The sequence below is a fragment of the Mobula hypostoma genome, chromosome 13, assembly GCF_963921235.1.
Source record: "Mobula hypostoma chromosome 13, sMobHyp1.1, whole genome shotgun sequence".
NCBI classification, from domain to species: Eukaryota; Metazoa; Chordata; class Chondrichthyes; order Myliobatiformes; family Myliobatidae; genus Mobula; species Mobula hypostoma.
The window spans coordinates 23,001,764-23,026,763 of NC_086109.1; the positions used below are offsets into that span (position 1 = coordinate 23,001,764).

Consider the following 25,000-nt stretch of genomic DNA (forward strand, 5'->3'; position numbering starts at 1 on the left):
GATTGGCTGAACCTCTGCCCTCTGCTCCCCTCACCGATAAACTACATCACAGCTCGGTATTGGGTGAACCAGAGTAAATGATATATCTGCTCAGTACTAGGATGTGGGGCTCAGGGCTGCACGGTATCAATGGACCAATGCTGGACAGCTGTAGATCTCTCTCTCAGCACCTCCTCTTGGATGAGATAGAAGCTATCTTTCTCTGTGTGGATGCAAAGTTATTTATGGTAACAAATTCAACATTAGCCATTGACCTTTACAGTTTTCCCCATGTACATTCCATTCCATGTTTTGTGATAGATGTATTTTCCACACTGCAAACCACAAGCAGCTGGGATATTGGAACTGGAGGCAGTGACTGAACCAAAACCACTGTGTAGAGACAAAACAATTTGTATTGGCACACATATTCAACATGGTAGAGGTCTTCACAGATTTAACAAAAGAAAAGACACCAGGCACATATTTTAAGATAGATGGACAACCAGATACTTCTTATAAATAGCAATATTACAAGAAATGAGAGAGGAAGAAGAAATATACCTTTAAAACTCTTAAGATATAGGACTAGAATTAGGCTATTTGGCCCATCGAGTCTGCTTCACCATTTCATCATGGCTGATCCAATTTTCCTCTCGGTCCCAATCTCCTGCCTTCCCCTGCACCGCGCCCCCCCCCAACTCTGCCATAAATATACATGAAGTCTTGGCCTCCACAGCTGCCTGTGGCAACAAATTCCAGATTCACCACTAACTGGCTAAAGAAATTCCTCATCTCGGTTCTAAAAGGACGTCCCTCTATTTTGAGGTTGTGCCTTCTGGTCCTAGACACTCAACCCCTTAGGAAACATCCTCTCTACATCTACTCTATCAAGACCTTTCACCATTCAATAGGTTTCAATTAGATCACCTCTCATTCTTCTAAATTCCAGTGAATGCAGGCTCAGAGCCATCAAATACTCTTCATATGACAAGCCATTTAAACCTGGAATCATTTCCATAATACACTTGGCTGTGTAAGAGTCTGGAATGAGTTGGGGTTGGGAACAGTCCTGGTGGAGTACAATTCCCAGGAATAGCATATACTTTGCATGTTACCTATATGGTAAGCTGTTATTTGTAGTAAAGGAAAACTGGTGTAATTATTCCATGAAAAGGTTATAGAAAACAGGAATTCTCCAATCTCAAAAGAATGCCAGTGCTTTTAAGGAGCTCAATATATCACGCAGGTCAAACAACCTTCCACTTTTCAGTTGGGCACAATGCAAAGACTGCTAGAAACATCAAGTTTCGGGTTGTAACCTCTGCTCCAGTCTTCCAAAACATATCTAGTGATAATGATTCTACTACTCCCACTCCTCCTCCTCTTCAGCTTTCACTTGTGCCATTGTATCTAATTGTACCACCATCAATTTCCCATTTCACCACACGGCCATTTTGTTTTCTGTACTTCTCACTTTCTCTGCCCCAGCACTGCCTGAAAAACCTGCTGTGTCACTCTGTGCCACTTCTAATGCAAGTCTTGTTCTTCATTCTTCAGCTGCTGCCCGATCTATTGAGTATTCCAGAGCATTTTCCCATTTCCTCTGCTCAAATCTAATATGTTGGTTTTGTATGAATTGATTTTTTCCATTTTTTTAAGCAAAGGAGTAGGAGGCAAAAAAAATTAAAAATGTGCTTGATGCTAGATTATCCATAATCTGTTTGAGTGGTACAATGTTCAAATGCTTAATGGGTTGACTGGCCTTGTGTTTTTCCATAGTGCAATACTGACCTATTAGAGAGGACCAGGTTTGATTCTGGGGTTGAGTGATCTGAGCAGCACTTTGTGTTGGCACATTGCCAACTAACGTTGCTCACGCTGCTGTGTTCTCTCCTGGAATGTGGAATCAGCCTGTGTAGGCATGACAGTGGTGGCATTATTGGCCAACTGACACCAATTCCCTAAACCTGATATCAAACAGAAACTAGGGACGAGGAGTCCACAGCCCTCCTCAGCAGACACTGTGCAAGGCAACCATTTTCTTGGAGTGTTATGAAACATGACACGATGACAAGAGAATCTGGTTTACTATTAATCCAGAGCCATCCAACTGTGAGGACCGATAGAAGCGACTCCGTTTTAACCTCCAACTTCACTGGGTTCCCTGGGTATTGTACAAAGAGTTTAACAATATAATCACCCAACCCTCCCACTATGGGTGGTGAGTAGACATTCAATTGCTGATTTCATTTAAGGCACAGGTTAATAAATCAAAAGATAGTGGTAGTCAAAAAATAGGATGTGTTGAGGAAAGAGAGCAGCCCCTGGGCGGTAGTAAATCGCGAAGCAGTTTGGCAAGAACCTCCTGTCTACACTTGTTCTTTTAGTAAAAAGGGACTTAAGATTAGACAACTGTACATACAAAGCTTAAATTAAATACAAGTTCCAATCTCACTCCCAAATACACACATACACTGGTGTACAAGCAGTAGACTTTCTAACAATTGTTTACATGGGCTATAGCTCTTGTATTTTTCATCACTCTACTTTTTAGTTTCTATAGGCATGAAAATAAAACTGGGAGGAAGGTTCCCAACATCATTACTCAGTTTACATTATGACATTTCAACAAGCCTGAACTCGCGCCTCTCCATGCTTCAGTAAGACATGTCCAGTTTTTAAAATGGAATTCTGGTCCTTCCAATGTCATGGTGATGTCTATAAAGACATGACACGATTGCCTTTCTTCACTCCATTGTCTCATCTTTAATGCCCAAACCTCAGACACCTCGTGGCTGCTGAACATCATTCAGTCTAGTGACAAAAATACACTTAGTTATTTTACAGCACATCAGACATAACACTAATCCAAAATAACATTAAAACTCCAACAATCTGGTACTCTGGGGACTTGGGTGGTATTGGCCTAGCAGATTCTTTGTATGTTATTTATGTTAATTCCCAAGAATTTTAATTATCTTTATATTACATTATAACAAATTCTACAGTGAACTCGGAAAGTTTCAGAGAAGTGTCCCGGAGAGACTTAATTGTGTGTGGTCTAGTGAGTCTTTTGCAAGCATGGGCCCAGTGAATCTCGGAGGACAGGCCTGATTAATATCTAGGAGCATGGAGAAAATACCTGATGAGCCAAGTACTGAACTATTGGGATTACCAAATGGCTGAGTAGCGTTCATCAGAACTTCACTGTGTACGGGTGAGTCCTACCTAGTAACATGCTGTATATGTGATATACAGGGCATTCTATCTAGTAACACTGTGCTATAATGGAATATGACCCGAAACATTCAACCTATTCACATGCAGTATTCTAAGTATTTACATAAAAATAGTAATGACATCACTTGAGTTTGATGTTCTCCTAAGGCAGTCATTCCCAAACTTTTTTGGGTTACTGCATCCTTGGCTCCCAGACCACATCCTTAGTGCCCCCCTCTCCCCTTCTGGCCATTATACAAAAGAAAGAATTTTGATTTACAATGCACAGTGAAAGAAAATAGGAACTCGAAATTCAAAGCAGTGACAAATAATTGCAAAAATTATTCAAATCTATTTAAAACTGCAAATGAAATTTCTTTATTTACAGTTAAAAACAATTTTCATCAACAATCTTAGAGCATACATTAGTCCAACACTTCATTGCTTTTTGACCTTTCAGTGAGAAGGGTGGGCTTGGTACGTCTCAACATCAAGCTGTATGTCACCCAGGAATCTCAGCGCCTCATGTTCAACAATTTGCAGCCTGTTTCGTTGCTTTGAAAAAAGCTGGGCAACTACACTGAAACCATGATCCACAAAATATGTTAGAAAGGTAATAAAAGAACAAATGGATCTTTTTCCACAGTGCAGGATAACATTCAGAGATTTCTTTCTGTAACCAAAAATCTTTATATACAAATTTTTGAACCTCTGCTTCAGCTCAAAGTCAGTTGTAGTGAGACCAGTCCTTCATCCGTCCTTCCCATTAATTCCTCATTACAAGTGCTGAGGAATGGATTTATTACACAATCTGGAATTCAGATCAAGAGAAGAACCTGAAATCTTTCTGGTACATCTTTAAGCAGCTCACCCAAGTGGGCACAGTATATTTGAAGATCATCATCTTGTGTTCTTTCTTTCTCTTCCAACTCAGAGGCTCAGAAATTGGAAAAGGTTGTGACAGCCACTGTTGCACTCAAGTGGGGCCAACTTGGACAGAAATGTGATGACGACTGAGTTGATTTTGATAAAATTCACATCATTTCCTTGCATTTGAACAATGATTTTCATTAAACTTTGAATAATTCTGATAAATAAGAATGTCATGCCAAATATTTTTGAGTTGATTACTGAATGAAGTATTTGAGTCTTCAAAGAATTTTATCAGTTTCAAAAAGCACATTAAAGTGTCTCTGGCACTTTTTGAGAGTCAGCTGACTTCTGTGTCCAACAGCAGGCATTCAAACTGTTCATCATTCTCAATAAAAAGCTCTCAAAATAGTCATGAATTGAGAGCACGGGACTTTATTTATTGTTTCTGTGATAATAATACTTAATCATTTGTGCAGCCTATCACTTAGGTTTTTTTGTGACAAGAGGTTGCCTGTGGATTACACAGAGAATGGTAAATGTTAGGTACAGTTTTTTTTCCAAGTACCAATCCTATGGTGGCATACTGTCATTCATTGATGGTTCCCCATCTGTCGCACAAGCAAGAATAGCAGTGAATAGAATGTTTTTCTCTTGGGGGGGGGGGAGAGAAAATGTTCAACTACCCGAAATGTTGCCTCACCCTTTATGTATCAGTTTCTAGTCCCCTTGCAAATAACTCTTGAACCATGTTTTAATCTTTTCTGAAATGAACATAACCAAGAAGCAAAGATTCATTGCCTGGTAAAGTTAGCTTGTCCATATTCTCAGTCATTTCATCCAATCATCTTTGAGTAGAGATGCTGCTGAGCCGAATTGCTTTAATTGTTTGGTCTGATAACTTATGCAAGACCATACTCAGAACCTTCCTTACTGCTGGCAGAACCAGTTCTTCTCCAATGTATGGGACTTCCCAGATTTAACAATGAAATGTTGTATGAAGCACAGACACCTTCACTGTTTTGTGGTGGGGTGCTGGCAAACACGTTTTGAAGTGTTTTCCACTTCTGAAAGTTCTCACAATGTGGCTGAAGCCAAGTTCTTATTTACGTTATCAGAATGCATTCTCTTCAAATGCTCAAGGAGCTTGAAAGGTTTCATTGCCTCATCTGAAAAGAAAACTTTCACATAACAGACACAATGGCTGCTGTTAGTTGCTTGGTGCTGATATATTTCAGATTCTCGACACGCTACTCCTTACACTTTTTCATTTGGTCTGCTTATGCCATTTTTGTTATGGATGAACAACCACAGTCAATCACATATTAAAGTCCAACCTCAAGCACAGCGATCGATAAAGGGGAAAAATATGACAATAGCACAGGCAAAACTTTGCTCTGCCTGAAGGTAAAGTGGGGCAGCGATATCTTTGTTGAGCTAGGGAAACGCAGTTAAGACCATTCAAAAGGGCAGATTCTGAACTTTACCCCCTTGAAAGCCTTGCCCTAATTCACAGGAATTGCAGCAGTGTGTTATTAAAGTATGGGAATCGTACTAACAGTACTGAACAGCAATAATGTGCAGGCCAGGCTTAGAATTAGCCCAATTTCTTCAGTCCAGATCTCTCATGATACGCCAAATACAGAAGTGTCACATTGCTTTTCAACTATAGCAAGCTATGAGCAAAGTCTAAGAGAATGGTGGGTTATCAAGAGATGAGGTGACTATGTGGTTGGAGTATGTGGTTGTTGTAATCAATTATGAGGCACTGAGGATCAAATGCATATAATAAGCAATTAATTTCTTAAATTTAGCCTATAATCCCTGAGCTACCCTCATTGCTACCAACATTCCCCCCACCTTGCCCCACTTTGGGAACCACTGTCCTAAGGGGTTGTCTGTTGGCAGGTCCTCACATGGCTGTAGAGGCTAATCCAGGATCACATAAATCTGGGTGGTTCTCCACTAAGAAAATCATGTGTGTGGCTTTGTTTAATGTGTGGAGACTGATGCATGAGCAGCCACCACAGTCCTTGGGGTCAAGGTCCATAGAAACATAGAAAACCTGTAACAGAATGCTGTGCCGAACATGTACTTACTTTAGAAATTACCTCGGGTTACCCATAGCCCTCTATTTTTCTAAGCTCCATGTACCTATCCAGAAGTCTCTTAAAAGACCCTTTCGTATCCACCTCCACCACCGTCACTGGCAGCCAATGGCATACAAAGCAAGACGACTGGGGGGCGGGGGTGATGTGTCATCATCTTCTGCTAGCTCACTGTTGAGGTCTTACATAAACAATACCCAGTAACACAAAGTGTTGGTATATCATATACAGTGGGGCAATCTACTCAGTAACATGTAGACATAGTCTGATTGATATACATGCACACCCCCAACATTTTTTTAGCCCAATTAAGAGGCTGCCCCGATTAAACAAAGTTTCATGGAAATAGTTAAGGGACTCAAGACAAACTGAGTAACAAATTATGTACTTAAATGAAATACAGATTTACCAATAGTACTACTGTACTATAAAACTTGTAGTTCCTTATAGTAATTGAAGGAATTCATCCACTGTACACAATGAAGGAAATTAGTGTGAACACCTACTACAGATAATGGACTGCCTCATACAAAGCTATTAATGATTACATCATCCAAATTTTCATTTTATTTGTAATATTCCACCATTGCCAACACCTTCAAATTCTTTGTAGTTCCCAATTTATTGAAGTACTGTAGTGAAATAGTTTCATTTTCACTAATGGCTTTTTCTGACATCTCCAAGCCTGAATGCTTGAAACCACTGAGCAAAACAGCTCTGAGCTGTCTTACTGCTTTTTCCTATTAGTGACAAGATGACTAGTTTTTAAAGACAAACACGCAACTGATATCTTTTAAAAACTGTTCGCTCTAAACATGGTATGAATGCAAGGAAGTGGAAAGCTATTTCAAAGGAACAGTGCAACGAATGGCCTCTTCCATGAGTCCATCACCCTTCGATTATATTTAGAACTGGGAGCCAATACTGGTTGGCAAAGGAATTGCTGATGGTCAAAACAACAGATACAGGATTGGAATCTGGAGCACTACAGTAAAGAAACAGGCTCTTCCATCCATGCCAAACTGTAATTCCAGTCCCATCTTCCTACAAGTGAAACATAGCCCTCTATATCCCTCCCACCCTTGTACTCATCCAAACTTCTCTTAAATGTTGAAATCAAACCTGCACCCATCACTTCCACTAGCAGTTATTTCAACACTCGTGCCACCTCTGCGTGAAGTTCTGCTGAGGTTCCCTTTCCACCCTTAACTCATGACCTCAAGTTCTTGTCACTTAACCACAGTGGATAAAGCCTGCTTGCATTTACCCTGTCTATGCCCTTCTCCATTTTGTACAGCTTTATCAAACCTTCCCTCATTCTCCTATGCTCCAGAGAATAAATTCCTAACCTATTCTATCTTTCTCTATAACACAGGTCCTCATGTCCCAGCAACATCCTTATAAATTTTCTCTGTACTCTTTCAATCTAATTGATACCTTTCCTGTAGGTTGGTGATCAGAACTGCACACAAAACTCCAAATTAGACTTCACCAATGTCTTAAGACAACTTCAACACAACTCCCAAATGCAGTAACCTGACTTACGAAGGTCAATGTGCCAAAAACTCTTTACAAACCCATGTATCAACTTGTGACACTGCTGTCAAGGAATCATGGATCTGTATTCAGATCCCTGTTCTACTGCACTCCTCTGTGTCCTACCACTCACTGTGCAATCCTGGTTTGACCTCCTAAAGTGCAATACCTCATACATGTCTGCATTAAAGTACACCTGGTATTTTTCAGCCCATTGTATATACTAGCAGCAGAGGTTTTGATTACCTGAAGTCATTGAAAATAATGCACCCAAGGTAATTAAAAATGTTACTAAGGAGCATTAGGATATTTAAGCCAATGCGGGCACAGGGTGAAGGTTTTAGATAATGGTAAGCTGTCATGGACAGATCTAGGTGTCTTGTAACAGTGGAAAACAGACCTCTATAAAAGGAGTTGTCATCTATAGCCTGGCTTCAATCAAATCTCAAAACTAAGCACTCTAGTTAAGTACACGCAGAGCTGGAATCAATTCAATGGCTTCATTTCCTCGGCCTTCCCAATAACTCTAAAAGCAGCATGAAGATGAATGGCCTGGTTCACCTTTGGATGATCATGTTGTTGTGCTGGAGTTCCTGAGTTATGTCTTCCATCTCCTGCTTCAGCTGCTTCATCCTGTTGGGCAAACAAACATCTTCAAAGATCCACATCTCAACCTTCATACCCAAGTACCTTCAACCCATGTACAGAGCAAGGACACCAAAATTATTCCCCATGTACCAAGTGTCTTCTCATGAAGATCCTATATAATTTTAAAGCTTCTTTACACTTGTCTAACAAAACGCATGCTAGTACTGCCACCTGAGTATTAGCAATTCATTACACATTTACTAGCTTTTCCCCATTAAGACACTGCCACATCTCATCATAGACATCCCCTTTATTCTGATCATCCCCCCACCTTCCCTCTTACTTGCATCTTAGTTCTGACCAAGGTTGCAGCCCCCAAACATCAACTGTATTTTTCTTCTCTCACACTGATTTTTTCCCCAAAATTTTCTGATTTTGTTTCAAATTTCCAGTATACACAATTTTTTTTGATTTTCATATAATAGCCTTCACAGCTGCCTGCACATTAACTTCTGTTCGAGAACCAGTCTTTCCGAATATTTCCCAATACTTACAAAATGCTCAATATTTTTGTTTTTTCTTGCAAAGTGGATTATGTCACATTTTTCCATGTTGTTGCCGGTGATTTGGATTGTCCAAATTCCTTTGAAACCTATTTGCATCCTCACCTCTACCCACATTCCCATATAGTGTTGTGTAGGTCATACTGCAAGTGCCTGGGTGAATTTCCAAGGGCACAATTTAATCAGGGAATAGCCTCAATTGCATTACATGCCAAGGGAAAAATGTTGATTTTTCAGCTGCCTGGCACTGAAGCAAAATATCCCTACACATTTGAATTTTCTAGCCACTATAGGTCCGTCAAGAGTGCCTGGGAGTGATGTCTGTGAGTCCAAGTCCAGTGGAGGCCCAGAGACGGCCTGTCCTGGTGTTAAAGGACCTACGTCTGCTTGGTAGAAGGGAAGGAGGCAAGGGGATTGTTTTGTTCTGGTGCTGTTGTTCTTGCTTGTGTGTTCTGCGAACACATTGGACATGCTATGTTGGTGCCAGTATGTGTGTCAACACTTGCATTCCACCCCCAGTACATTCTTTGGTTGCGTTGCTTGTTAACACAAATGACATTTCCCTGTCTATTTTGATGTACTTGCAGCAAATTAATGAATCCAAATTAAAACAAACTGGAATTCATTTGAGGGGAGGCATTCACAAATACTAACAATGTAAACCAGTAATTCTGTGCAACTTTAAATTTGGACATTCTACGCAAAAATCTCATGACTGCCCCCAATTCGGGAATAGCTCCAGGATGCTGGTCCCCACCTGATGACCATTTCCATGCATTTCTGGTCAGGGTAGACAGCCGAGGCTGTTGATTTTGTCAAGGTTTGCTGGTCTTCTTGAAGCCTCAAAAGGATCTGGTCCAGTATCTGCAACCAAGGTATAAAGTCTGAGGGGGTTGTACAATTAAACAAGACATTCTCAGAGCTGTAAACAATACTATTCTTTACCATTATTCCTCATTTATGCAGAACCCTCTCTGAAACAGGGCAGTAAGCCCAACATCCATGTCAAAGTCTCAAACTGTATATCCTCACATCCTTCCATCTCAGAACACAGTAAAGAATAACCGAATATTTTCAGCTCAAAGAGTAAGAGTAGAAGGAAAAGTGCCTTGACTACTACAAACTTTAATCATACCAGGAGTGTGATCACTCGAGTTGAGTATTATGTCCTCCTATGGGTCAATTGGTGGGTCTTCAGGTGGCTGAAGAGTTCAATCTGGGATCCACATAAATGTAGACTGCTTGTGCGTGACTTTGTTTAACATGGAGGCTGATGCACAGGCAGCGACTACATGATCCTCGACAGATCGGGGTTTGGTCCAGTTCATGGAATGCAGAGGGACAGAGGGCCCTTCACTTTTGCAGCTTTCCTTCGCCTTCACTGCCGTTGTGATGTGCACCATCTTCCGCCAGCCCCTCTGTTGATAGTTGGACGACTATTTGTGTGGAACCTCCCCCTTGACCTTACCACCTGAGGTGACCCAACCAGAGGCTTTATACATCACTGGTGAGGCCCCACTTGGAGTATTGTGAGCAGTTTTGGGCCCCTCATCGTAGGAAGGATGTGCTGACATTGGAGAGGGTTCAGAGGAGGTTCATGAAAATTATTCCAGGATTGAATAGCTTGTCATATGAAGAGTGTTTGATGGCTCTGTGCCTAAATTCATAGAATTCAGGAGCATGAGGGGTGACCTCATTGAAACCTATCGAATGGTGAAAGACCTTGATAGAGTGGAAGTGGAGAGGATGAGACCAGAGGACACAGCCTCAGAATAGAGTGGCGTCCTTTTAGAGGGGAGATGAAGAGGAATTTTGTTGTTATCCAGAGAGTGCTGAATCTGTGGAATTCATTGCCACAAGTGGCTGAAGAGGCCAAGCCGTTATGTATATTTAAGGCAGAGGTTAATAGATTCTTGATTGATCAGGGCATAAAGGGACGTGGGGAGAAGGCAAGAGAATGGGATGAGAGAAAAAAAAGGATCATCCATGAAAAAAAAAGGTAGAGCAGATCTGATAAGCCAAATGGCCGAATTCTGCTCCATATCTTGTGCTAAGTTCTAGATGGCTACTCTCTCATGATCTCAGGAACTCAAGTGTCTCTGCCGTGAGTAAGTGCTGATTCTCAGAGAAAACAAATTTTAATAGAGTTGGAGATGAGGACATATGCATTCGAACAGGAAGGAATTATGGACTAGAAATAATATTGTGATTGCCATCTGATCAGATCGCATTTATGGAAAGAGAAACAGGTTTAGTGTTTCAGAATGCAGAGGAAGGCTATTTCAAACATTAAACCAGTTTCTCTACCCACAGATCGTGCCTGGCCTCCTGAGCACATCCAGCACTTTCAGTTTTTGTGTTAGATTTCCCGCAACTGCAGATCCAATAAAATTTTGTGCAAGCTTTCACTATTCTCTCCCATGGTGAAGACCAGCAATTTGAAGGACCTCATCCCTCTATCCAGCATTTCTTACAACTAGAACAGTTTTATAAGGAAAAAGAAGCATCTTTAATTTGATTGGTCAACAAAGATAAACTGGCTGAGCTAGAGGAACAAACAAACAGCTCTGGTAGATTTAGCTGTGATGGAGTTAACATCTTTATCCTAGCTCCAATATTTTGAGACCTATTAAACAAAATTATTCAAAGTAAATTTATTTTTAAATCCAGTGACCTTCCTCCTTCAAGTTGCTTACAGTAACATTCAAAAGATCAACCTTTAGATTTCTGGAGACTCTTGAAGCCCAAATCTGAATAAAGTATTTAGATCAACTTAAACATACAGTATTTCTACCACTTTGTAATACAGATATCAGATTTTGTCTGTACAAAAGTCTACTTTTAATGAGGGAAGTAGTATTACTTAAAAACTGCAGATGCTGGAAATCTGAAGTAAAAATAGAAAATGCTGGAAACATCCAGTAAGTCAGGCAGCATCTTTGGGGACAGAAGCAAAGAGAATGATTCAGATCAAAGTTTTGCCATTAGAACAGGGAAAAAGAATGAGAAAACAATTTAAAAATTGTTGGATATGAGACTGGGAAACAAGGTTCAGAAGCAATGGTTGGGCTATGTCTAATTGAAGGTATAAGGAAGGTGTCCGAGAGTTGAACAGAAATCTGAGGATCAGACATCAGTTCATAATAACACCACCCTCATTGACAGGTTTGATGTTGATGTTTTTACTGAGCACAATGGTGCAGGTTCAGAAGAGGTTGGGTTACAGTGAACAGAGGCAGGGAAGAATTGAGATGATCAGTGTTAAGTTTGCAAAGAGTAGTTTCATCATTGGGTAAGAGGCCAGAGGGAGATGACCAAGTGATCAGGAATTCTGGAGATGGAAAAAAGGGAGAAGATTCCTGACCAAAGAGGTAAAAGTGACAGAAGAGTACTACACCATGTCAGACTTGGAATTCATTAAGATGTAAACACAATGATTAATTTGTGGCCTCTGTTGAGGATTGCTCATTTGGGCATCAGAGACAGGAAGATCAGAAGGGATAGAAAAAAATATAAACAGGGTCGAGATTGGGGCGAGATAGGACCAGAGAAAAACTGAATTGGGAAAGAGATCCAGAGGAGTATTGGAATTAGAGAACTACTGAAGATTGCAACCTTTGTTATCTGAAAGGAAGGGTCTATTCTATGGATGCAGCAGTGAAAAAATAAAGTGGAACCTCATACCGCGACGGTGGCATTACTCAATTACTCTCCAACACAACCAAATGGCCATGTTGACATTCAAGTGCCATTTCTATAAACAATGACTTTACACAAAATTTGTGAAACGTCTGAGGAAAATTATGTAGAAAAACATTCTAATCATTCTTTCATTTAAAGCAGTCTTAACCACACTATTTTTAAGGGTTTGCAACTCGATTAAATTTAAAGCTTTATAGGTAGGTGTGATTTATTTGTGTTATGTGGGAGCAATGCCTGTTTCTAGCAAATATTTTGATGTTGAACTGATCGGTGTTCAGATTTTTAATGTTTGCTGGTTTCCAAAAACCACACAGCTGAGCCAAAGACAAATCCTGTTTCACCGAAATTCCAACAAGCTCAATCACTTCCCAATTCCATCTCCACAGTTGATTGCTATCAACTACATTTTGTCTACTAAAGTTAAATCTTTTACATCAAAACACATTTTGCTGCCGTTCCATGTTATAGCAAATTTGAAAACAAATCTTTTTGCTCATCATTTCCATTCTAAGAACTATCTCCCTGCATGCATTTAAGGAGACACCATTTCTAACTCATCGTTTTGCAGACAGAAAGCTCAATTGCCCAGTCTGTTCCCTCCCTCCTGTTCTAATTAATCATCACCCTTATCAAGCCAACCAGAGCCCAGGAATGTAACAGAAACCTTCTGGTTTGTAGGAGTCAGCAGCACCCCACCAGTAAACCACTCATCTTTACAGAATGTAATGGTGCCCTCATTAACAGTCAAAGTGGCCAGCAAGGCAGCAAGGAGGAAGCTCTATATATTGCAAATTGCTTGATGATTTGCACTGCTCTACTGAACTGAGTTCAGATTTTTATGGTTGCTCTACTTGCATAATAACTCCCCCATTAAGTTCATCACAGAAACTCATCTGCAATGCATAGCGCCCTTCAACTAACATGGTAATAGTTACAGGCTGTCTGCCTATCCCACTGGCCCAAAATTAAATAGGGTTTAAGTCCCCTTCTTTAAAAGCTGTTGAATATTTTATAAACACCAGAAATTCTGCAGATGCTGCAAATTCAGAGGAATATACACACACAAACTGCTGGAGGAACTCAGTTCAGGCAACATGTACAGAAATGAAAAAACTGTCGACCTTTCTTCAGGATCCTGGTCCAAAAAAATGTTAACCATTTTTTAATTTCCATAGATGCTGCCTGACCTGCTGAGTTCCTACATTTTGTCTGCATGGCTCTGAATATTTTATATCTCCAAATTTTTTTCTAGTTATTCTTCTCTCAAATTAAATAATCTTTTCCTTTCTTTCTATAAGTAATTCATCACTAACTGGCTCCCTTTATGATTGTATCTCATTGGTTGGCGGGATTTTTGTTGTCACTGATTATCAAGTTCCCAGAGAGCTTGTAAGTGCTGTAGTTTCAGGGAATCACAGTCCAAATATTTTTCATATCACTGTTACAAATTTCCACAATGTGACACTCCAGTCTTTTCTACCGCTGATAAAATTAAAGTCAGTATTAAGTCGCGTCCACACTAAATGGCTCTGTAGTTTCCATCACCATTTGTGTCCTTAAACTCGTAAATTGGTACATTCAACAGGGTCGCAAGACATACCTTGTTCAAATAAGCTTCACAGTTCTCCAGGTCCTGACTGAGGTTCTCATATTGTTCACCAAGAGGTCTCAGTTGCTTCCTGATGTCACAGGCAATCCTGTAAAAGATAATAGTAGTTTCAGATCTGGACTAGACATTGATTCAATGAAAAGGAATGGCAAACGTCCCCAAGAATGCGTGCGCAAATTATCTTTAGTGCCAAATCAGTGAATGACTTTTTCCATCGAGAGCCGTGAAGTGTTTTCACAGGAAATACTATTGTATAATGGCCCAATTCTTAATTCCCCTTCCCTCCTTACATTACCCATTGTGTTCATGGACTGAATACCACCATTTCTCCTGGTGCCCTTCTAAAGAATCATTGGGTATTTCAAGGGTGGCACATTAGTGTAGCAGTTAGCATAACAGTTCTCAGCACCAGCTTAAAAAGCAATCTAAAATGCAGGAAATACTCAACAGGCAAGATCTCAGTGGGTCAGGACTCAGCACAACATTAATAGTTCAGGTGTCTGGCCTGGTGAGCATTTTCACAGCACTGTTGTTGTTTTCTAGCAACTGCAGTATTTTGTTATTAGACCCTTCGTGAAAATCTGTTCCTAGCCTCAACTCCAAGGCTGCAGTGTAGCTGTCAGCTCTTGAACACAAGACAAGTGGTCGAAAATGGTCCTTAATCACCAATTCCAAAATCAAGCCCAAGCCACCTGCCTCGTGGTTTTCCAATTTCAGCGAGTTTTCAGTTACCTGCCCAGATGACCCACCCACTTTCCAACCTTCATTCATTCTGTGCAACCACCTTGTCCAATTGGTCTTCCATGATTTCTCTGGCTACACTAGTCAGCCTGAAAACACATACCACCAAGCCTACAACAGTTTCTGTCCTGCTGCTAATAGACCTCTTGTATGACAAGATGGACTCTTGACCTTAATCTATCTCATCATGGCCTTGCACTTTGTTGTCTATCTGCATTCCATAATCTCTCTAATTTTAACTTCTATCCTTTGCACTATTTTTGCTTTCCCCTTGCAGTACCTCAGTGTACTGAGGTGATGAAATGATCTGTGTAGATGAAATACGAAGCAGTTTTTCATTGTACCTCAGTACATGTGACAATTTACCAGCCCTCAGTGACAGTGGACTTATTAGCTTTAGTTAAGTACCTCATCCAGTCCTTCAAACAGGTTAGCAGCTTCTGATACTTCTGTACACAATCGTCTCTGAACAACACCAGCACCTTCTTGGCATGGACTCCCATTCTGATTCTGAAACATCAAGGAAACATTATGACAGAGTAACTTGTGTTCTTAAAGTGGACAATACCCACACAGGCAGAAAGTTCAAAACAGCAAAAGCATTGGAAAGTGTGAAAGACAAGTTGAAACACACACAAAAGTTACACAAGGGCTGGGTTTCACAGGACATTATAATCTTGACACTTCATTTGATCTAAAAATATCTGTCCTTTACTAGTGTAGACTCCACAAGAAACACAACGTAATGCAAGGAAGTAAAGCTGGATTTTTATAAATTACTCGTCTGTCCTGATGAGGTGTCTAGACCCAAAACGTCAACTGTTTATTCCTGCTCTTAGATGTTCCCTGACCTGCTGATATCTTTCAGCATTTTCTATGTGTTACTCTGGACCTTCAGCATCTGCAGAATCTCTTGTATTTATACGTTACTGGTTAGCCTTCAAGTGAAGTATTGTATCTAATCTGGGCAGCACTTTCAAGACAAGTCAAGGCTTTGGGAAAGAAACCCCTCATCTTGGAGAGCTCAGAGAAGATTGATCAGGATACCAGTGATGAGGAACTTTAGCATAATGGAGCCGCACTAAAGACTAGAAGTTGAACAATGGTAGGAAATGAGGTTTAGCATGTTAAGAATTATGAGAGTTTCTGACAGGATTGGAACAACCTACTTCCATTGACAGGAGAGACAATAACCAAAGGGGAAAGGTTCAACATTGTCCAAAATTCAGGAGAGAATGGAGGAGTCTGGAATGCACTCAGTGAGGCCAGTAGAAGATTAATAATAACTCCTGAAGTTAACTGGAATAATATGAAAAAAATAAATTGCAGGAAGATGTGGAAATAGTGCAGGAGCCAGTCAGATAGCATTTTTCATGGCTGACTCAGGCAAAAGGGGTTGAGCGTTCACCTTCTGTGCTGTGAAGTTCAAAGAACTTCTAAGCGTTCCTTATGTCACCGCTCAGTTGATTAGTAAGGTTGCCATGGGTAACCTTGGCTTTGACAGAAAAATAAGGTGTTTGCATTCAGACAACACTTCTCTGCATTTCTCTCAAAACTGCCAAAACTTTTGGTATGCATTGAAAAATAAAGCACAAGGTTAAGACGACAAATTTGGCAATAATTTTGCACACAGCAAGATGCCATTGAGTGCTGAGATGAATGATCACATTCTCTACTTTAACAGAAAAATTTGCCTTTCCAGAAACACTTTGCAGTACTTAATGTGCGTCAAGCTGTCAGGGTAACCTCTTATTTGCCGTCTCATTTGTGGGTCAGTATTTCTGACAGTGCAGTAATCTCTCAGTTCCAAAATGTGCAATCAGTTTTAATGTGCTCAGGTATACTTGTGAGCCTTGGACATTCAGACTGCGGGGCAATCTTTCATTTACGAACTGAAGTAGAGTAAAACAAATAAACCAAACTTACTTCTCAAATTTATGGATCTGCTCATCATTATACTGCAGCTCTGAAATGAAAATTGGTAACATTCAGTCCTTAAGCCAAGTCTTTTCCTCATTTGCAGGGGTAACTGTGCTGGTCTGCCACTGTGATCATGCATTGATTCCCAGATGGATATGCTGTACGTCACAAATCAAACAGATGGCCCATTGAATTTGTGTTGGCCATCAAGCAATCGTTTTTACTGTAGCCATACTCTAACCTAATATATTACTATTAACTCTCCCTTCTCCAACATTCTACCACACATTAGGAGCAATTTACAGTGCCCAATTATCCTACCAAGCCATAAACGTTTGGGATGTGGAAACGCCTAGAGGAAACCCATGCGGTCACATGGGGAAACTGCAGACTTTAGACAGCATCAAATGTCAGGGTCAAACAAGGGTTTACTGGAGCTGAGCGGCAGCGCCTCTACCAGTTGCCCCGTTGTATATTGGCACATCACACTCTCCATTATCAAATAGCCCGCATTATACTGCAGACAACTGGGAATAAAGACTTGGATGAAATCAAGGAATTGCAACCAACAGCAGCAAGAGCTGAAGCCTTCAGATGCAGGACAAAGGGATAGACCTTGTGCTCGTGCATGTAGATCCAAGTGAGTAATAATTAAAAGGAAGTTTAATTGCATTCATAACCTCGATATCCCAAGACAATTTGTAACCAATGAAAAAATTTAACATGTATTCATTACTGCAATGTGGAAATACAGTGAATAATTTGGATACAGCAAGCTCTCAGCCAGCAGAGAATGGCCAGATAATTACTTTTTCGTGATAGAGAATAGAGCCACGAGATGTGATTGAGGCTCCGGAATGGAACATGAACCCCATGCCCCTCAGATTCAAAGCAGACTGCTTCCAATGAGGCATTGCTACAGGGTCGGGTCAGGCCAAACCTTGGCTTTGTGGATCTTCGCCGTTACTGACCAAATGTACCATTTCTAGTCTGAGCTCTTCAATGAAACCATGAAGTAGTTTCCTTACTCATTCTCATTCGATCTTTTTTGAGCTGGTGGTGAATGGCGGACACTTTCTCAAGTAAGACTCCCACTTTTCCGATTCTATAAAGTAAATCAGAGGAAAAAGGCATTAATTATTCTTCATTGGCTGACATTTCCTTTTCACCTTGGTTCCTTCTCTCCTCAATTCTGGGGTGTGATCTAATGGCCACTATTCAGGTCTCACTCATGTCAAGGTTAAGGCAGCAAGCCTGGATAGAGATCCTGACCCTGTCTCATTCTTTACCAACACCAAAGACAACCTTTGAGCAAAGACTCAATTAAAACAAGAAAGAGCTCTTAATTATATAGCTCATTTCATGACTTCAGATACAAGACAGCACTTTAGAGCCAATGATTTTATATAGGAAACATGCACAAGTCCCACAGGCATTGAAGAGAATATTTTTTAATTTTAAAGCTATGTTAGTTCCACCTGGGAGAGACTCTTCAGAAAAAACCCTGGGATCTTTTTTTTAAAACCTTGTGTTGGACAGCAGACAAGGCCTCAGGGGTTGAGGGTGGGAGCTACTAAACAATAACGCTCATTCAACACGGCATGGTGAGCCTGGTCCCCTTACACAGGTCACTGGGATTTGATCTCAACCTACAAGCATACCACAATAAGTGAAAACAAGATGACATCATACCATCTGTTCTGTTCTAAAATTACAAACCAGCCTAAGTCAAACCACTCCAAACCTGATTGAGCTGGAGAGCTTGTAGCTCCCCCCTCAGATCAGACCATTGCTTTCAGCCTGTGTGGCAGTTCCAAAAAGACAGGAGGCAGAAAAGTAGGAAAGAACTTTGTAAAAAATGTATGATCAGTGCATTTATTTACCAGTGCTCAGCCCAGTCTGATTCAAGCCAAATCCAACACACATATTGGGTCATGGCAGCCTCAGGTCATATTGCCAGATTCTAGTCTCTCCCTTCCTGAAGCTGAGGCCTACAATCCAACTGTAGCCAGTTGTTACCTTTCAACCATCAGGCTCATGAACCAGCGTGTATAACTTCACTCACCTTAACACCGAACTGATTCCACAACCTATGGACTCACTTTCAAGGCGTCTACAACTCATGTTCTCAATATTTATTATTATTTTTTCTTTTGTATTACACAATTTGTCATCTTTTGCATATTGCTTGTCTTTGCTTGTGGGCAGTTTTACATCTCTTCTATTGTGTTTTGTGTTTCTTTGTAACTACTGTGAATGCCGGCAAGAAAATGAATCTGAGGGATAGTATATGGTGACATATACAGTACATACTTTGATGATAAATTTACTTTCAACTTTGAACTGGGACAGGAATTTGAGACAGATTTGCTCAGTAACCTCTAGTTAAATACAAAGCATGCAAATGTCAAGGATTTGACTTTGACATTTTTTTTTGAATCTTCTTCAAAAAGTGAAGGTCTGTATAAAAGTGGTGTATATTAATAATATTGTTAACAGAATTGAGTATTATCCATTTTTCACTCGTGTCCAAAATTAACATCAACCTTTTCATCTTATACACCCGAATATGAAGTCATAGTTGTCACACCATAACTTTGTACATTGAAGATGTGTCCCACTTAGCCGCTGCACTTCATCCCACTGGAATTCCCAAACTATTTCCCACATTTCACACCAAAGAATAAATCCCACACATTACATTGTTGAAAGGACAGTCAAAGCACAAAGCAGTCAGTTCAGATTTTCCACATTAATAATGGGGCAGCAGAGTAGCGGAGTGGTTAGCACAATGCTATCACGGTACTAGCAACCAAAGTTCAATTGCTGGCACTGTCTGTAAGGAACTCACACGTTCTCCGTCACCGTGTAGGTTTGCTCCGGGTGCTTTGGTTTCGTCCTACATTCCAAAGACATATGGGTCAGTAGATTACATGGGTGTAATTGGGCAGCACAGGCTCATTGGATTAAAGAGTTATTACTATGCCGTAAAACAGACCAAAGAGCGATCAGGGTCAGGTAGTAAATGCTGGCCTTGAAAGCAAGCTCCACATCATAACATATGAAGAGAATTCTTGAAGAATGATGAGTAACAACAGCACAGAAGTCAAAATGGAGACTTAAAGGAATTTGAGAGCGAGCAACAAGGGACTACTATTATAGCACTGAAGGGCCATTCATTTAAAATTGTTACCACAGAGTGAAGGGAAAATTATGAGCAATGTCTTTACAGAGTATTATTGAAGTTGGAAATGCTTTGTCACAGGAATGGTAAAACAACAGGGAAAAATATAAATTGGAGAACTCAGGGTCATGGGGAGAGTAGAATACTTGTACGTAGATTACTCTAGCAATAAAGCTAGCACAGATATGATGGGATGAATGGCACTGATCACTGCTGCCGTCCTTTAGGGCCCAGCTCCTTAGGTTAAACTGTGCTCACGTATTGTCTTTGTGATGGATGTCACTGCTGTTGGACCATTCCGCTGCTATCAGATCCAGTTGCTTCTGACTGTTTTTAACATTCTGGGAGATGCCTGCCAGGAAATCCATCGTCTGCAACACAAGACATTTAAACTTAGATCAGATATTGCCCTTGCTGAAGAGTGTATTACGCAGCTATCTAGTGTACAGCGGACAATTTAAACTCAAAATAAAGGCACCTCTGCTGTGCTCCATCAAGTATTCCCAGATACACAGATGCATCAAATACTTCAGGTCAAGTACAATGCCTTAGATACTGAGAAGATCTCCCTCTACAGCGTCCCAAATGTTCAAAGTACAAAATAAACATTTTCTCATGGGCATATTCAATAAATCCAATAAGTGTATAGAATCAATGAAAAACCACACCAACAGGGTGGACATCCAGTGTGCAAAAGGCAACAAACTCTGCAAATAAAGTAAATAATAATAAATAAGCAATAAATATCAAGAACAAGAGGAGTCCATGAAAGCGAGTCCAGGGGGTGGAGGAACAGTTCAGTGATGGGGCAAGTGAAATTCTCCCCCCTGGCTCAAAAGCCTAATGTTTCAGGGGTAATAACTGACCCTGAACCTGGTAGTGAGAGTCCTGAGGCTTCTGTACTGTCTACCTGATGGCAGTTGCAAGAAGGGAGCATGACCCTGGTGGTGGGAGTCCATGATGATGGATGCTACTTTCCTGCAACAACACTCTGTTTAGATGTGCTCTGAGGTAAGGAGGGCTTTACCCATGATGGACTGAGCCGTATCCACTACTTTTTGGAGGATTTTCCATTCAAGGGCATCGGTGTTTCCATAACAGGCTGTGAAGTAACCAGTCAATATAGACTCCTATAGAAGCTTCACACGCAAGAAATGCTGGTGAACGCAGCAGGCCAGGCAGCATCTCTAGGAAGAGGTACAGTCGATGTTTCGGGCCGAGACCCTTCATCAGGACTAGCTGAAAGAAGAGATAGTAAGAGATTTGAAAGTGGGAGGGGGAGGGGGAGATCTGAAATGATAGGAGAAGAGAGGAGGGGGAGGGATGGAGCCAAGAGCTGGACAGGTGATTGGCAATAGGGATATGAGAGGATCATGGGACTGGAAAGAAAGGGAGGGGGGGAAGCCTAGAGGATGGGCAAGGAGAGAGACAGAGAGAAAGAAAAATTAATAATAATAAATAAATAACGGATGGAGTACGAAGGGGAGGTGGGGCATTAACGGAAGTTAGAGAAGTCAATGTTCATGCCATCAGGTTTGGAGGCTACCCAGACAGAATATAAGGTGTTGTTCCTCCAACCTGAGTCTAGCTTCATCTTGACAGTAGAGGAGGCCGTGGATAGACATATCAGAATGGAAACGGGATGTGGAATTAAAATATGTGGCCACTCCCACTTTCAAATCTTTCACTATCTCTTCTTTCAGTTAGTGCTGACGAAGGGTCTTGGCCCGAAACGTCGACTGTACCTCTTCCTATAGATCCTGCCTGGTCTGCTGCATTCACCAGCATTTTTTGCGTGTGTTGTTTGAAATTCCAGCATCTGCAGGTTTTCTTGTGTTTGCGTCCTATAGAAGCTGGTCAAGGTTTTAGATGTCATGCCAAGTCTTTGCAAACTCCCAAGAAAGTACAGGCATTCTGTGCTTTCTTTGTAATTGTACTTGCATGTTAGGCCCAGGACAGTCCTCTGAAATAACATTGAAGAATTTAACGTTGCTGACTCCTCCACCTCTGACCTTCAATGAGGACTGGCTCACAGGCCTCCAGTTTCCTCCTCCTGAAGTCAATAATCAGCTCCTTGGTCTTGCTGTCATTAAGAGGAAGTTGTTGTGGCACCACTCAGCCAAATTTTCAATCTCCATCCTATCTGATGATTTGTCACCAGCTTCAATTGAGCCAATGACAGTGGTGTCATCAGTAAACTTAGATACGGCATTAGAGCTGTGCTTAGCCTCAGTCATAAGTGTAAAGCAAGAAAATGGGGCTAAGCACATGGCACTGAGATACACCTGTGCTGATGGAGATGTTGCCCATCTGAACTGACTGGAGTCTGCAAGTGAGGATATTGAGAAACCAGTTACACAAGGAGGTATTGAGGCCATGGTCTTGAGGCTTATTGATTAGTTTAGAGAGGACGATAGCATTGAATGTCACACTGTAGTCAATAAAGAGCATCTTGATGTATGTATCTTTGCTTTACAGATGTTCCAGGGTTGAGTGAAGAGTCAAGGAAATGGTATCTGCGTGGACCTGTTGTGCTGTTAGGCAAATTGAGGTAGGTTACCACATTCTTCTTAGGCACCGGTATAATTGAAGCCTGCCTGAAGCAGGTAGGTACCTCAGACTGCTGAAACGAGAAGTTAAAATTATCAGTGAACCCTCTAGCCAGTTGATGCACACAGGTCTTTAGTATTCAGCTAGGTACCCCATCTCGGCCGGATGGAAGGATGCTGACATCTGCTGCAGACTGAAGTCACAGGATCATCGGGGGCTGCAGGCCCAGTAATCCAGTTGCACATCACAGCGTGAACCGCCCCCTGCACTTTTCTTCATCCTCTCATTCCCTGTGTCTTCCGATTTTTAAAAAAACCTCAATGTTTTTTTCAAACTTCTGATTGGTAAGCTTTCCTTCCTCTTCATCTTTAATTTCAACTCCATTTATGGGCAGTTACCAGACTATTGTGCACAATCGACACCTGAACCAGTCACAGCTATTTTTGACCAAGTCCTCCCATCAGGAAACTGAACTGCTATGATTTATCCCAAAGCTGGTTTATTTTGTGTCTGCAATTTACTCACCAAAATTGGATGCAGAGTCATGACTTACAACTTGGGTACTTCAGTTAGATAATATGAATAAGTATTTTTATTTTCCTCAACTCTCCCTCAGGGATTTAAGTTGTATTGTGCGGTTGCAGGCTAAAAACATGGACATAGACTGAGGTGCCAGTGTACTCAGTGCATAGGACCCTTTCAGCACTGCACTGCAGCCCATCCCATTCCTCAACATCACACTATTAGGACTTGCCCTACATCACTGTCTGGTTCCCCCCTCCCCCCAACTATTCGTTGATATTTCTGCCTCACATTTACTTTCTCTGGTTTTCTCCCAGCTCCATGGCAGCCTTTACCATGGGTTGGGCTTGAACGAGATGGCAAGTGTGAGGTCAGTCAACAACTGTTGCACGACAACAGTGGGCTTCTAAACCTTTGAAACAACCGGAAACCACATTAATGATCACAGGTTTGCTTTAGGCCAAATACAACACCCAAAACGGGCAAAGCCAAAAATTCCACACTAGTGTTTTGACCTCCCCTATCTAACTTCATATTTTAGATCCTTCAGTGAGATATCCCTCGCCCTTCTAACCTTAGGAAAAGGACAACGAGAGTCTATCCTGTCACTTAAGGTTGACTAAGCGTACCTTTACTCTAGTCACGTGCCTTAGCCCAATATCCCAATAGCAACCTTGACTATCAAGATGCTGTCAAAGTTAAAAAATTAATTTAAAAAAGTTTCCGTTTAGTCCTGCAATAGTTTTTTTTTGCTCAGGGAAACATCTTGTGACACTAGTTCTGAACGGAGAAATCCAGATACTGAGATACATCCTAGGATATGCTGGGACACAGCAGTGATGCAACCTGGGGTCATTGGGAGTTTTGGGTCTTTCAACATTAGATACCCTCGACCAGGCGACCCAGGCAGAGTTGATCAGGCCCTGCCTTGTATCCCAGCAGCATTGGTCCATGGGTCACACCTCTTGATCTATAGCCACCTGGAGGCTCGTTCAGCAGCCTCGGTGATGGTGCTGACGGCATTATGGGGGCTGCAAAGAAAAGAGCCAAGGAGAGAGTAGGTTCTGCACAGCAAGCAGCCAAGTAAACCTCGACAGGCTCCAATATCCTTCTGTGCCAGAGTTGAGGTGTAGGAGAAATCTATGCCTGCTGTCCTAAGCTCAGTACCAATCAACACCAGACATGAACAATTAACCTACCGATTGCAGCTTAATATGGACATCACCAACTTCAGCTGGATTTGTTCGATAGTGTGGGCCACATCTGTGAGGAAGATTTTAACAATTAATATTCTGATCTATTTCTACATCTGCCTCGTTTCTTAAACAGGAAAATTATGATCAGCATAGCTGGAATCAGTTAACAAGCCGACATAAAATTTAAAAAGTGCAGTTATAATCAGCACAGGCAAAATGGACAATGAATTAGTGCCTGCAGCACAGGTTACTCTTGGGTAACCTCTGATCTGATTCTGGTCTGAAAAGATTTTTTTCCTCCATTCCCCTCGAAGAACTTGGCTCTACTGAATGCAGATTCAAGTAAAGACATGATTCAAAAACTGCTTTTAGCATCACTGTATAGGATCCAGCCAGAAGGATGAATGTAGGCACTATCTTCTAAAAATTTTCAACACATTTCACGGTTGTAGGACAATCTAGGGTAGATTGATTTTAACAATGAATGTGCATGCATGAAAGAAAGGGAATAAACAAGGCAAGTCCCCATGTTAAATGAGATTTGTAGCTTGGTTTGTTAAGTGCTTGTGTTCAAGAGATATGCCAATTTTTAACAATGGCATTCAGCATTTCGTGCTTAATCATTTTTTAAATGTCAGTTATTCAAAAATGCAAAGTTTTATTTATTTATTTAGAGTTGGACCAAGAAGGGCCTGTGCTGCGTTAACAAG

General features: G+C 41.1%; 1 protein-coding gene across 5 annotated transcripts in view; it reads right to left on the reverse strand.

The window, feature by feature from the left end:
• Nucleotides 1–255: 255 nt before the first annotated feature.
• Nucleotides 256–25,000, reverse strand: part of ikbke (inhibitor of nuclear factor kappa B kinase subunit epsilon) — a 61,328-nt gene continuing 36,583 nt past the window's right edge. The window contains exons 13-22 of one of the 5 annotated variants that reach the window (XM_063065451.1): nucleotides 24,294–24,357; nucleotides 20,281–20,393; nucleotides 19,690–19,737; nucleotides 17,867–17,943; nucleotides 16,845–16,884; nucleotides 15,327–15,428; nucleotides 14,169–14,265; nucleotides 9,624–9,730; nucleotides 8,277–8,348; nucleotides 256–2,796 (exon numbers count right to left, since the gene is read on the reverse strand). In XM_063065451.1, coding sequence (XP_062921521.1) covers nucleotides 2,763–2,796; nucleotides 8,277–8,348; nucleotides 9,624–9,730; nucleotides 14,169–14,265; nucleotides 15,327–15,428; nucleotides 16,845–16,884; nucleotides 17,867–17,943; nucleotides 19,690–19,737; nucleotides 20,281–20,393; nucleotides 24,294–24,357 — 754 coding nt within the window. In that variant the 3' untranslated portion in view covers nucleotides 256–2,762. Of the gene's footprint in view, nucleotides 2,797–8,276; nucleotides 8,349–9,623; nucleotides 9,731–14,168; nucleotides 14,266–15,326; nucleotides 15,429–16,844; nucleotides 16,885–17,866; nucleotides 17,944–19,689; nucleotides 19,738–20,280; nucleotides 20,394–24,293; nucleotides 24,358–25,000 lie in introns of those variants that run through there. The other 4 variants (XM_063065450.1, XM_063065452.1, XR_010020097.1 and 1 more) reach the window with 4 other exon arrangements.